General features: G+C 45.8%; 1 protein-coding gene across 2 annotated transcripts in view; it reads right to left on the bottom strand.

Annotated features, from left to right (window-relative positions):
- Positions 1 to 6,764: 6,764 nt before the first annotated feature.
- The window catches only part of AGBL4 (AGBL carboxypeptidase 4), a 1,100,555-nt gene continuing 1,093,320 nt past the window's right edge, over positions 6,765 to 13,999 (bottom strand). Inside the window, exons 13-14 of one of the 2 annotated variants that reach the window (XM_033114111.1) lie at positions 9,963 to 10,171; positions 7,113 to 8,181 (exon numbers count right to left, since the gene is read on the bottom strand). In XM_033114111.1, the coding sequence (XP_032970002.1) occupies positions 8,144 to 8,181; positions 9,963 to 10,171 (247 nt within the window). In that variant the 3' untranslated portion in view covers positions 7,113 to 8,143. Of the gene's footprint in view, positions 8,182 to 9,962; positions 10,172 to 13,999 lie in introns of both variants that reach the window. The other variant, XM_033114112.1, reaches the window with a different exon arrangement.

Here is a 13,999-nt window from a genome sequence, read left to right on the forward strand (position 1 = left end):
GGGCCGCAGAGAGGAATGGGAAGTGCTTGACAGACACAAGACGTTTAATACATTTTGTTGGATGATAATGACAGGACAATCCAGGTCAAAAGCAAAGCATGGACAAAGTGGGGACCTTTATGAGATCTAGGAAGAAGGACAGAAAATACTGGGAAATACTTTTCAAAATACTGTCCTTTCCCATTCATCCTCTCATCTTATCTTCACAATACTCTTGGGAGTAGCTTTGATATGGGGGTTATGTCCCCACATCAAAGGGTAAGAAACTGAAACCAGTTGAAGCTCTTGGGTAACTCCAGACAGGGCAAAAGATTTACTTAATGGCACACAGCCAGGCAGTAACGGATCTGGGAGCAGAAAAGCAGTTCAGAGTTAATGGTCACGTCTTTAAATCTGAGGGAGTGAGGCCGGTAGGAAGTGATTTGGGGTGTGTAGTGGGAAAACGCCCTCTAGCTGGTGAGTAGCCTGCTTTGTCATGCAGGAGTGGAGGCAGGGCGGGCTAATTGCGGGCCTGGGCCTCCTGTTCGAGGCCCCATCCTGACCTCCTGGCAACACATCTCTTGTTCTTACAACTCGGGGGTAGCGCCAGCTCTGTCTGTTGAGACGATCATTTCTTGGCAGTTATTTCAAAGGAAGAGACTCAGGCCTGGAGGACGTGCAGGGACATCCAGCTGCACAGGAGAACACCTAGAGCCAGGCTCAGGGGAATGAGGCAAAATGAGGTCGTGTGCAGGAACAAAAATGAACCAGTGAGCCGCCTGAGGCAGAGGCTTTTGATAACCTATAACCTATAAGCATTAAATATTTACTGTATTGTCAGTCTTAGGACTGTACACAAAAAGGCAGAGGGGAGAATGGAGAGACTGGGGAAGAAGGGAGAATGGCAAGCACTGGAGTCTGGTGACACCCAGGCCCCGCCACGAATGAGCTGTGACACTGGACAGATTTTTTCACCTCTCTAAACTTCTGTTTCCTTATTAGGAAAATGAAGGGAATAACGCTGGCTTCCTAGGGCTGTTGTGAGGATGATATGAGATCAGGTAAGAGAAGCAAGCAGTGCAGGGCCCAGAGCCAAACAGGCACGCGACCTGGGCGGCGGTAGGTTAGTAGGAATAGTAACAGGAGTAGCAGATTAGCGGCAGTAATAGTAGTAATAGTAGTAATAGTGGTAGTAGATCGGTAGTAATAGTAACAGTAGTGGTAGACTAGCAGTAGTAAGTAGTAGCAGCAGCTGCAGCAGATTAACAATACCAATAGCGATGGTAGCAGTAGCAGTAATGGGAGCAGCAGCAGGAGTAGTACATCAGCAGTAGCAGCGGCAAGAGCAGCAGCAGATGCACAACAGTAGCAGTAATGGCAGCAGGAGCAGTGGGAACAGGAGCCGCAGGAGTAGTAGGCGCAGTGCATTGGCGGTAGCAGCAGTAGCAGCAGTAGTCGTATCAGTGCTTTGGGGAAATAAGTCTGTAATTAGGAGCCAGTTAGTAGAATGAGCTCAGGATGACATTTTGGATTTACGATTCACTCATTTTTTTTCTTTTATTCTGCGACATTTACTGAGCACCTTTGATATGTCTGGAACTGTGTTCGGGACTATAAGAGGTATAGAGATGAATAAGGCCCAAGCTCTGCTCTCAAAGAAATTAAATGATAACAGCGTAGGTGACTATCATCTGAGTGAAATAATTGATAAATAGGTAAATAAGCAAAGTGCTGAGGGATACAAGAAAAGGAAGCAATTGATGACAACTGAAGAGACTGGGGAGGACATCATGGAGTTGGGATACCTGAGCCAAGTCTTGGATGATGCGAAGGGTTTTCTTTAGTTAAAAGTGGAGATGGTGGATGGATATGAGAGACGCTGAGCAAGCAGAAAATGCAGGATGCAGCAACTGATTAGAAGAGATGTGTGAAAGACACAAATGTGGGATGACATCAAAGCTCCGGGCTTGCACAGTTGATTTGAAAGAGATGCCCTAAACACAGGGTCAGTTTTTATGAGAGATTCAGGAATCTTCTCTGGAGACAGAATGGGTTAGCAGGAGAGCAGTGGAGGCAGGGAGGCCAATGAGGGGCTTTTCCGTCAAACCATGTAGGAAGGGAAATGCACAAGAATCCTGCCAATAAGTATTATTTCTCCATTTGGAAGATGGGGGAAGTAAACTCTGCTTTAAATGATGCGCAAGATAAAAATAGCAAGTGGTGGAACTGAAATGAAAACTCAGGTCTATCTGACGCTAAAGTCACTCTGTTATACTGCTGGAAGGCAGAAATATCACAGAGGCAGAAGCAGTGGGTATGGTGACTGGCTGGCTGTGTGCAGGGAGGGAAGGGAGTTAAGACAACGCCAAGGTTCCCAGCGAGGGCAACTAGATGGAAAAAGAAAATATTCATGAAGACAGCTGATGTTACAGAGCGAAGCAGATTTGAACTTCAGATTGACATGGGGTCAGCCAAAAATAAATCTCAGGTCTTTGGGGGACAAGTAAAATTTGTTATATATAGTGTCGTGAAACATTGACTTTCTGAATTGGTCTGGCTTCGTGTGAAGGTTTGGGATTGAACACAGAGGCAGTGGCGTGTGGCAGAGACAGGACGTGCCCAGGTCCTGTTTTAGGTACTTACTAGCTGTGGACCATGGGAAAGGACTTAATCACACTAATCTCAGTTTCTTCATCTGCAAAATGGGGAAAATAGTTCCTGTCCAGCATGCACCTGCGTTTGGTGAGAGCAGGAAGAACTAATAGAGGTGAGAATGCTTCAGGAAAGTCCTGAGTTGCAGCTGGCAGAACGTATTGGTATGATAACTTCATAGAGACAATCCCTGAGAAGCTGTAGGCCAATCAAAAATAACATGGAAAGAGCCTCACAATCCTGCTAAGATGTGCTGTTATTTTAAGAAAGCATGGTTCCTTACAGAACTCATATCCCCCTTTCACTTCACTCTTGTCCATTCTGCCTCAATTCGGACATTGTGTCCGAATGCGTCTTCCCATCTGTTCAGAGCCCCAACTTACAAAGCTTCTTCCCTATCCCTCGAGGGTCCAGAGCCTTTGGACTACCCTCAACATGTGCTCATTCCACACTCAGCAAGCACAGACTACTACACAATCTGTGTGAAGTGCTGAGACCACGTGATGAATACGGCTGAGCTTCCCTGGCCCTGATCTCCCAGTGTGACTGTCATTTTTCTGGACACTCTCTTCATTCCTGGACACTTCCCTCACTGCTGTCCTCAGGAAGGGTTTGTCCTTCTGTCTGCACGTCAGTAAAAGGACTCTTTGTCTTCAACAAAAAAGGATTTCCAACCCTAAGAAGCGATTGATTTGGAGACAGAGTTCTGCTCTAAGACAGGTATTTTATAGATGGTATTAAATTTTCTTAAACAGTTTTAACTGAGGTATAACATACAAAAACTGATACACAAAAACTGCACATATTTAATGTATACAATTGGACGAGTTTGGACTTAGGCAAACACCTGAAACCATCACTACAATCAAGGTAGAAGACAGTCATCACCTCCAAAAATTTCCTTGTGCCACTTTGTTGTTGTTGTCTTTTGTTGCTGTTGTTATAAGAACACTTACCATGAGCTCTATGGTCTTACCAAATGTTTAAGTGCACAATACAGTATTAACGACAAGCATTATATTGTGTACAGATTTTATAATATTTAATCCTCACAATAACTGTGGGAGATAGATATTTTCATTCCCACTTTACAGATGAAGATTCTGAGGCTTAAAGAGGTTAAACTCTTTGCCCAGAGGCATATGGCAAGTCCATAGAAGAGCGGGGGTTCACACTTCAGTTTGTGCGACTTTTTAAACCCAGGCTATTCCTAGGTCATAATGTCTGCTTTGTTCTGCCTGCCCTGGTGCCCCCTTGACTGAGCTGAGTCATGAGGAAAAGGACCTCTCATTTTGGTGTCTTTAAAGTGCTTAGGAAGCAGGACTCAGGAGGAATTCTGAATAACAATTGAGGGACACTGTAGGCTCAGCTCAAGCTCACACACTTTAGAAGGAGGGAGTGAGACTGACCCTGATCTAGATTATCTGCCTGGGTTTAGTAACCCCGTGGGTGCCAGGATGGCCCCTGCAACGACTACCTTGCTGAGCTTCCAAGGGTCCTGGAAGGTATAGAAGCTTCTGCATGTCAACTGATAAATGGGCCTCTTACCCAAACCCTATCCTGCTGGAATGCCCAGCAGGAACTCACACAGGCATGTGGGAATGAGAGATGGGAAAAAGGCAGGGTTTCAGCAGCAGGTACTAAAAAGTCCTGAAATCCTTACACATACACCAGCCTGGAAACTTACATGCCCCCTTCCTGGATCTCCACCCCCCACTACCTCTAAGTAACGCCACTGTTTACTTGTTATTCATTCTGCTTCTCCTGCTTTCCTGTTTTGACCTGATTTGACCTAGACACATATGGAGAGGGCCCAGCGTAGAGTAGTGGAAAGGGAGCTTGGGTTTGAATCATGCTCTCATCAGCCATATGAATGCAAACAGAGGATTTTACCTTTAGGGGTCTCAAGTTTTTCACCTGGGAAATGGAAAAAAATGATACTTACCTCAAGGGACTAGTGGGAATATCCAATAAGAAAATGGATGCAAAGGCCTCTAGCACAATGCCTGGCACACAGTTCAATAAATGTTTGGTGGATGTATGAATCGATGCTCAACAAATATTAATCACTTCAGACTTCCATGGTTGGCCCTGCTCTTACTACTTAGGCAGACGAGTTGGGGTCCTCTTTGGCAAGTCTCAGGCATGTCATTGGATTACAGTGAAAGACACAAGGCTCATCCTGTGGCTCTCCCCCATTCAAAGGCAATAGGGAAAACTCCTAGCTAAAAGCTCCTGGCTGCTGCTGCTGCTGCTGCTGCTAAGCTAACGACAGTCGCTGCTGCGAGTCTCAGCACAAGAACCTGGGGAGCCATCTGCTTGTCTATCAGTTTTTGAGGGTCAACAGACCTACAGTTCTGTCTCTGAGCCTCTGGACTGACGCAGAAAAATACTGGCACTGTTTATGGAGAGTTCTGTGCGAGCAACGTAGAAGCCAAGCATGTCCCTCCCCTCTCCACACTTCCTTTTGGATTTAGTTGTCTCACTCCTCTCAGGACACTGGGAGTAGGTTCTACCCACTTGTGGCTCTCTCTATCCTGAGAAGAAAGTGGCAGATGAGAAGAGAGCCTAGAGCGCCCCCTGCTGGGGTTAAGTGAGTGAGTAGCTTCTGGCTGGTTCACCGGCTGGGCTGCTGCTGTCCTCCATCTCAGTGCTGAAACCCTTCCCCTCTAACTTGAGACCATGGGTGGGTAGAACCTGGTCCAAGAAAGCTAGTGAGTCGCTGAGCAGGCCAAAGACAGAAGGAGGTCCACTGGCAACCCCTCGTCTCTTGGCTAGACCTTTCCTCTCTGCTCTGCCAATGTAAGCACAGTCCTATTGCAAAAACATCTCACAGTCGGCTTATGGCCATGTATTTTTCTCTCTTAAAGAATGCTAAATGTTACCAGGATCCATATGCTGTAATTTAGATATATTTAATGTCACTGTTTAGCGTTAAAGTATGCTTTTTGTACTGTACACTCTATTCTGTGATATCAAGAACGTAACCTCCTGCCTCATGTCATTTCTCTCCAGGTTTAGAGACTAGGAGGCTATGCCACAGAGTCCCCGGCATCCTTCTAGAGAAGAACCCCCCATTTCCTCCATGACAGATGTTCATTAAGACTGTTTGAATACCTCTGCTGACAGGGAGCTCACTCTTCCCAAGGGAGCCCATCCAATCGTTAGCCACTCTATTCACTAGAAAATCTTCCTTGTTTTTGAGCTGAAATCTGTCTTACCTCTGAGAATACCTGCATCGATTTGGTTCTTACCTTTGACAGCACAGAACAAGTTTGCTTCCCTGGGACAGGAAAAAAAAAAAGGAATGTCCAAGATATCCTTCTAACTTTGTAGAGATTGTGACCTTGCTTTCCTACCCCTACTCACCTTATTTTTCATCTCAGGGACAAACAGTTCCAGTCTCCTCATCCATTTCTAATGGAAAATGATTTTCAGACACCACCCGTTCTGGTCATATTCCCAATAACATAGTTACCATTTACTGAGCACCTTGGCTGGCATTTCCCATATCTAAATCCATTAAACCTACATAACTACTATAATGGGGTAGATATTACCATTACCATGTTACCAGTGAGAAAACTAAGGTTCAGAGAGGTTAAATCACTTGCCCAACATAACACAGACATTAAGAAACAGAATCAGCGTTCAGATGCAGAATTAGAACCCAGAGTTGCCTGCCTCCAAGTCTTTGCCTGCAAACCACTAGCATATTTGCTGCTTGTGAGGCTTGTGATCCAATCAATCAAAGCAGTTGGGTTTTTTTTAAGTGGGGCTTAAATATAGTGACAACATATAGAAGCAGTCTAACCAGAGAAAAATAGATCTGGACTATCATCTTTCTTGTTTTATGCAATCTGCCTCTATTTATGCCGTCTCAGGAAATGTTATCATTTCTGAAAGGCATGTCACAGATTTGGCCCACGTTGAGCTGGTTTCAGTCAATTAAAACTCCCCAGGACGTTGACATGGGATCTCCTGGAAAGTCAAGTCTTGACAGTTCTTCCTTATCTTTATGATACAGTCCCTGACAGCAAAGTGATGGCTACACCAAATTTGGGTTGGCTGCTTGGTTCTTGAAGGAGTGGAAGACTAAAGGAAAGGGTGCCAAGAATGCTCACAGGAACAGAAGAGCTGCATAAACCACTTTATTTGTGTTAATCTGGGCAACAAGAACCCAGAGGAGAAGCTGTATATACAACACAACATTTGTAGCCAGCTGACATATGGTTCTTTGTTACAATTTCTGAAAACCAATAAGCAAAGGGAGAATAAGCTTTGCTCTTGATTTTTGCAACAAACTTAGAAAATCTCCAACCCGAAGCAAAAAAATGCTTAACTGGAGCTTTGTGCTAAAGGTCCTGCCTCCCTTGAGCCTCCCTACCTCTCCCTATCTCCTAATCCTCATTTCCGGGAGGTCGTTTTAATTAGCAGGCTGAGTCACCATGACAGCCTGCTGCTTCACAGACAGGAAGAGAGCAGACTCTCCTGGACCCATTCATCATACAAAGGCACTTTACTCTTTAGAAAAATGCACAATAATAAGCTTGCCACACCTTGGGAATTGCTACTGCTGTTGTTTTAGTTTATCATCCACACCTGACTCAGAGTGCCTCCTTTTGTCTTCTGCATCTCCCTTACCTGACAACCAGTCTTTCCCCACAGCAGGTATCAATGCCCACCTCTTCAGTGGCCAGGCTTGACTCACAACACCAGGATCTGGAGATATTAACCGTGACAGTCCTTTTGAAATGAATGACCGATACTTTTTGTCTTTGGAGCTAAAATCTCATTTAAACTACCTGGGTCATTGGGAAAGAGCTCTTAGACCAGTTTTCTGAGAGCTGGGGTTGGGGAGTCAGGGAGCATGCAGCTCATACATAAAGGGACCAAAATATCTAAGACCACTGTGATTTCAAAAACTCTGTTCCATTGTTCCTCACAGTACATTTGTCTTGGGTTGTCTGTGTTGTTGTTGTTCTGAATCAGCAAATACGGACACGGTTTTTCTAAAACTGTAAACAGCCACAGCTTATTCTAAAAGGTAACCATCTGTAGTAACTAGGCAACTTAAAAAGGTAAAGCGGCTTGAAAGCACTGACCTGAGATGTGTCAAATTTCTCAAAAAGGATGTGTAGGTTTTCCTCTTCCTGTGAGGACCTGGATGTGGTGGGAAAGAGCATCTGTACTCGCCTGGTTTGAGTCTCCTGTTTTGTTCCTGAGCCTTAAGCTGAGGGTTTACAATTGATTTTCCATTGGTAAAGGGGAAAATTGATGATGAAATTTCTCACTTTTTCCCTTCCCCTTTGCTAGCTTATTCATTATCCCCCAACCTTTATCTTGGAAACTAGAAGGGTGATTAATTTCATGCCCCAGCAGAAAACGCATGCTCCTGCTTCCACAAGCCCTCCCTGGACTCCACGTCCTTAAAAAGAGTTTGAAGGGTCTTTGTGGTTCACTGAGCTCTTCTTGTTCCCTTTGCCGTGGGGGTAGTTGCTGGCCGGGCCCCTCAGGAGTGGGTACTTGTAGGGAAGGGGTTTTTCTTTCCTGCAAAGGGGGAGATAACAGAAAGAGAGAAGAAAGACAGCACATATACACACTATATTGAGATCACGTGTGCGTGTCTATGTCCCCCACTGGACTGTGACCTCCTAGGAACAGTGGCCTTGTCTTGTCTTGGGAACCCAGGACCTGGCTCAAAGCAAGCACCATGGCTCAATGAATGACTATTAGGTGGATGGATGGATACATTTTATCATTCTGGTCCTGGAGAAAACTTAACTGTCCTGCAGCTGAACTCTGCCATGTTTCTACCTTGATTCTAACTCATTCTATCCATTCACAATGGGATGCAGATGGACACACAGAAGAGCTATAGCTTGGAAGAGCTTAGGACCTCATTCCCTTCACAACCATCTGGGCTCCAGAGTCCCCTTTATATTCCTCAGTGTAGCTTAATTATGGCATTGCAAGATGGGCCTGTCTTCCCCACAAGCTTGGGGGCTCTTGGAAGGCAGACATGCGTCTGGGTCATCTCTGTGTCTTAGCACCCAGCACCCAGTGCAAAACCCTTAACGCTCCTCTTTAGTAATTGTCCACTGTCTTGTTTCCTCATACCCTAGGTTTTGAGCTCCTTGCAGGCAGGGACCACATTTTTTGCATTTTTCCCTCACAAAGGGACTTGTTTGTTTGTTATGTTGTGACTGATTAGTTGATGTGCCATTAATTCATGCAGTGGACTAAGGTGTATTTGCAGCGGGAAGGAGTGGGCTTTAGAGCCAAAAAGAATTCAACTGAATTCCCAGGTCAGCTATATATGAGACGTGTGACTTTGGGCAAGTTATTTAACTTCTCTGAGCTTCGTTTGTAAAGTGGGGATAAAACATTCCAATCTTGCAGGGGTGTTGTGAGGTGAATGAGATACTAGGAGTAAATGCACCTAGTGTCTTCCCTTGCCTTCTGCAACTCACAAAGGCACGGTGCTAGCAGCTAGGTATGGTCCAACAGTCTCTGGAGGTGACAAAAATGAGTCAGACATTGATGCTGTTCACAGGCTGCATACAGAAGAGGAGACAGTTGTGCAAAATAACTACACAGAATGATAAAGGACTACAATGTAGGAAATGGTAAATGCCATAAATATGGGACTCTCTTGGGCTGTTTGAATTAGGATTGAAGAAATGACTTGTTGTAGCCCATCATACTCTGACCTTGGAGTATCCATTTTCCTTCATTGTTGATGAGTCACGAATAAAGACAGAATAAGAGGCAGCACATAAAAGAGACACCTTGCTTCATAATATCTCCCCAGCAGGAAGCCTCACTGGCTGAAATTGCACACTCCCTGAAGGACCTTGCTACCATGGCAGCCTGTCTACCATGGGCGCGGTATAGCTAGACCTCAGTACCCATCGACAGCCTGGAGCACATCCAAGCTACCATATCCTTCCTGCCTCATAGGCCCTTGTGTATGGGGATTGGGGGAAGTGGTTTGCAAATCACAAGGTGCCATTCATACGTCATTGAGGGGTGTGGTTCTTAACATCCAAAGGAGTATGGGAAATAAGATGGGTGTGTTTTTATGGTAGTTGAGGTATGGTCGCAGGTGGGACAGCCTGAGGTAGGTGATGACATGGGGATAGGGTGTGCAGTGGCCAGGGAGGGGTGTGAATGTGCAGAATGACTGGTGGGGTCGTTACAGAGGCAAAGAGCCTCTGTAACTAAAGATGGGGCCCCAGAGAGAGACCAGATCCACATCGCATACTTCTGGGTCCCGGCAGAGGCTGTTTCTCTTTGTATAATGCCTTCCCCTACCTCTCCAGACTCACCTCTTTTGGGAAGATGACTTTCCAGAAAATAGGCCTCTCTTGAGGTTTCTGAAGCACTTTGTGCCTCAGGCCTGAGCACACCACTGTCTAGGTAGTTCTTTGTCCATCCGTTTCTCTCAAAAGAATGTGAGTTCGAGTTGTTTGATTTTTCTCTATAATTCCCGAGCAAAGCCCAACAGTCCTGGTATGGAGTAGGTGCTTGAGGAGTGCTTGATGAACAGAAATACACTTTTAGTCTTATATTTACCATCTCTGTGGCTCTAAACATCCAGGTCTTGTCATTACCGTAGAAACCTCTTTTTAGTTCCTGTTTCCCACCTTCCACACCCTATACCCCAACAGGGAATCTCTTCTGTCCCCTTCTACTTCATCCATTTCAATTCCAAATGTCCTTTGAAACCAGGTTAAAACTTCACTTCCTCCCTGAAGCCTTCTTGGGATACTCTTGCTGGCCCCAAATGCTTTCCAGATGGTGCCCAGGTGGTGTGGGAGAGTAATTTCCAACCGGGCCTCACTTTTCTTTCCTATAGCACGAAGGGGTTACAGTAGATAACTCTTAAGAGCTTTTTCAGTTCTATCGTTGTGTAATTCATACGTAACTCAGGGCTTATTTAGGACTTACTCCATGCCAGCTCCTGCACTGTATACAAAGGATACAAAAGTGACTAAGAGCCACCTCAAGGAGCAACCTGTCTAGTGGAGAAGCCAGACATGCACAGAGGCCGTGACAACACACTCCAAGACATATCATGCTGCAGGTGTGTGCAAAATGCAGTCAGGAATCCAACAGAGACAAAATAGCTCTATCTCAGGTAGAGAACAGGGACACTGAAACAGAGGTGTGATGTTTGGACTGGGCTTTGAAAGATAAGGAGGAGTTCATCATCTAACGACAAAAAGGGAGAAGATTGCAAAAGAGGGTAAAGGACAAACAAAGACATGGAGGGAGGCTTGAAACTAGCTGACTCGTTCACTTTGAAGTACTGAGCGTGAAGTGGTAGAAAGCAGGTGGGGTGAAGATGGTGTTCACAGCAGGAAAGGGTATGCTAGGAGGCTGTAAAGGAAGTTTCAAATGTACACCAGGGTTTTGAATTAGCAAGAAGATGGATGGGAACATTATCCTGAAGGTAATAGGGAGCCATAGTAGGTATTGGAGAGAGGGTATAATCTGATACGTAGCTAAGCACTTCTATACACTCTTCGGTACTGTTTGTCATCTTTGCCTACGTACATGCCTTTCTCCTCTGTACATTTTGGCTTCTGATGGGCAGGGCTTATCCATGTGTCCCCAAGCGCCCAGTACAGGGCCCGGCACATGGTGGTCTCCCGTGTGTTGCGTAGCTGATGACACCCCCCGACACACACATACACAAAACAACAACAAAATCCCCAGGAAACCATACACACACACGTACATCAAAACCCCACCATGGAACCAGTCCTCTCAGCCTGTCGCTGAGCCTCAGCCCATTTCAAACTCAGAGGCCAGCCCACCCTTCACACTCATGCTCTGTCTTCTCACCAAAGCTCACCTGCCCTGTTCATTTTTCCTGTCTTAATTTTTAATCTATCTTGATGGGGCATTTTGAGCTTTAGCCCTGTGACTGTGTCACTGTGGTCCAGATAAGTGTGGGGTCTCAAGATTGGTCATCAATGCTGTGTCCCTGAGCCTGTGTGCTCAGGCCCACATTGCTGCCCCTCCCCAGGGACCTTCTCTGAAGGGTGGCCCGGCACCCAGGGATGCTGGCAGGCTCCCGCCAGCACGAGAATATAAACCGACATTATAATTATCCACAGAGGTGAGAGAAAACAAAGATGAATTTTGAGTCAAAACATGTAATTTTCCTTTAAAACTAGAGCTGCTCTTTCACTTACGCTATTTGATGCTTGGGTGGAAAATGATACAAGAAAAGGGAAATATTTCAATCCCAAATCAGAGCCTTCTATCCTCCTAGGAATTCATTTTTAAAGAGTTTCTGACTAATTGAGAGCTAAGTGATATTCGTGGTTTGATGAGGCAGAGGTGTGGGGACGGAGAGGGAGTGAATTTTGTTTTTCTTAACTTAAGGGTGGGTTTACCTCAAATCCTCAAGGCTGTGAACTTTGAGGGAGGAGCCCTCCTGCCATTTTCTAATGAGGGCTTCAAAGCTCAGGACAAGGAGTTCCATGAACAGGTGAAATCAGGGCACTGAAAATTCCCCTGCATCTGTTAGGTCCAGTTTCAGGGTCCTGCTTCCCCCATCTCAAAGAACTCTTCACTAACTGATGCTGAGAACAGCCGGCTGGGGGTCGTGAGGCCCGGGCTCCAGTCCTGCATCTGACCAGCCCCTCATCAGTGTCATGAAGAGGGGGCCTCAGTGACTGCAAATGTCCCCTCAGTGTCAGCTCCATTCCATTGTCCTGTGACAACGCAACATGCAGGAAAATGTGGTCAAGGATCAAGATCATTTTATTCTGGCTGACAGGAGACCTGACAGAGACAATCCCCAAATTAACTTGCAAATGAGATTCTAAGAATTCTTTTGAGCTTTATAAAGCTTTAAATTTTTAAGAACTTGAACCAATCAAGAATGACTTCTAAGAATAAATGGAGCACTTTCCTCTAGAGGTGAGCTCCTCACAGGCAGGGTCAGGCCTTCATCATTTATTCATTCCAGCTCCTTCCTTCCCCCAGGGCCCTGGCACAAAGTGCTGTTTCCCTAAGTGAATGAATGAATTCATAGAACATATACACGAATGCATGCTCAGGACAGTCTAGGCACTGTGGAAGCAGAGAAGAAATAAGCATAAGCATGATACTTCTGAAGGAGTTTCTACTCCACCAGAATTGGGGGCACAAAGACCCCACATGACTGGTGAACAATGGGAGACAAAGTATAAGTCGGAGCACATGGTCAGGCAGGCTCTGCGTGGAGCTGTGAGACCTGAGACATCATCCAGCCCAACCGGAGAAGTCCAGGGGCTTCCTTAGATGGTGATGAGCTCGTTGGACCTCTGGGACTGCAACCCAGAAACCAGAGATGAAAGCATTTATTGAGCACCTACTGGCTGCCAGGCACTGTGCTTAGCTTGTGTTTAATCTTTGAAACCGTCTTTGGAGGTTGTTGTTATTACCTCCACTTTAAAGATAAGAAGAGAAAGGTTCAAGAGGCCAAGAATCTTGCCCAAGACCCCACAACTAGCATGAGCCTGAGAAAGAATGTGGACCCACACTTCCCAGGTGGAACTTAGCTGGATTTCAGTTCAGCTTTGGAATCATAAAATCCGAGGATCAAGTCCTGGCTCTGACAAAAAACTCTTTGACCTCAGGCAATTCTCTTCTTTCTGAGTTCCCTTTTTCTCATTTGTAATATGGGGAATATAATATTTACAGGGAATAAATAAATAAGATCATGTACAACAATTACTTCCCTCAAATCATAGTGATTAATATAGTTTATTGTTAATAACAGGGGAGGGAGGAAGGCGCATCAGGGAGGAAGGAGCAAAGGCCCAAAGGCAGCAAAGTCCATGGTCAAGGTCAGTGAGAAGACTGGTCTATTAGGAGCAGTAAGTTCGACATCTTCATGTCCTTCGAGGAGGCTGGACCACTACAGGGGTAGAAAACAAGGCCAAGAAGCAGGGCAGGGGCAGTGTAACCCGGTGCCATGGGACGTCCCTGCCCAGATGCTCCTGGACTCAGCGCCAGCAGGCATGGGGATGCCCAGTACTTTGGGCCCTGGTCCAGCCCTCAGAAAGGAGAATCACCTCCTGAGCTTCTCTCTTCACTGGCCCAAGAAGTTGGCTCCAGGAGAGGACCCGAGGTGAAACTTCTCAGGGGTGAGTGTTCCCCAGGCCCGAACCTTCCCATCTGGAGGGCAGGGGACTGTCATGTCTATGGCTGGCACTGTGCAAGGTGTTTGGACGCTTATCTCATAATAAGCTTCCAAGTGAGGAGCACTGTGCCCTCTTTACAGAGGAAGAAATGGAAGGATCAGAGAGCCTATGAGTCTGGATGATATAGAAATCCTAGAGGATGAGCTAGCAGATGAAGTAGC

This window comes from Rhinolophus ferrumequinum, chromosome 9, assembly GCF_004115265.2.
Source record: "Rhinolophus ferrumequinum isolate MPI-CBG mRhiFer1 chromosome 9, mRhiFer1_v1.p, whole genome shotgun sequence".
Classification (NCBI taxonomy): domain Eukaryota; kingdom Metazoa; phylum Chordata; class Mammalia; order Chiroptera; family Rhinolophidae; genus Rhinolophus; species Rhinolophus ferrumequinum.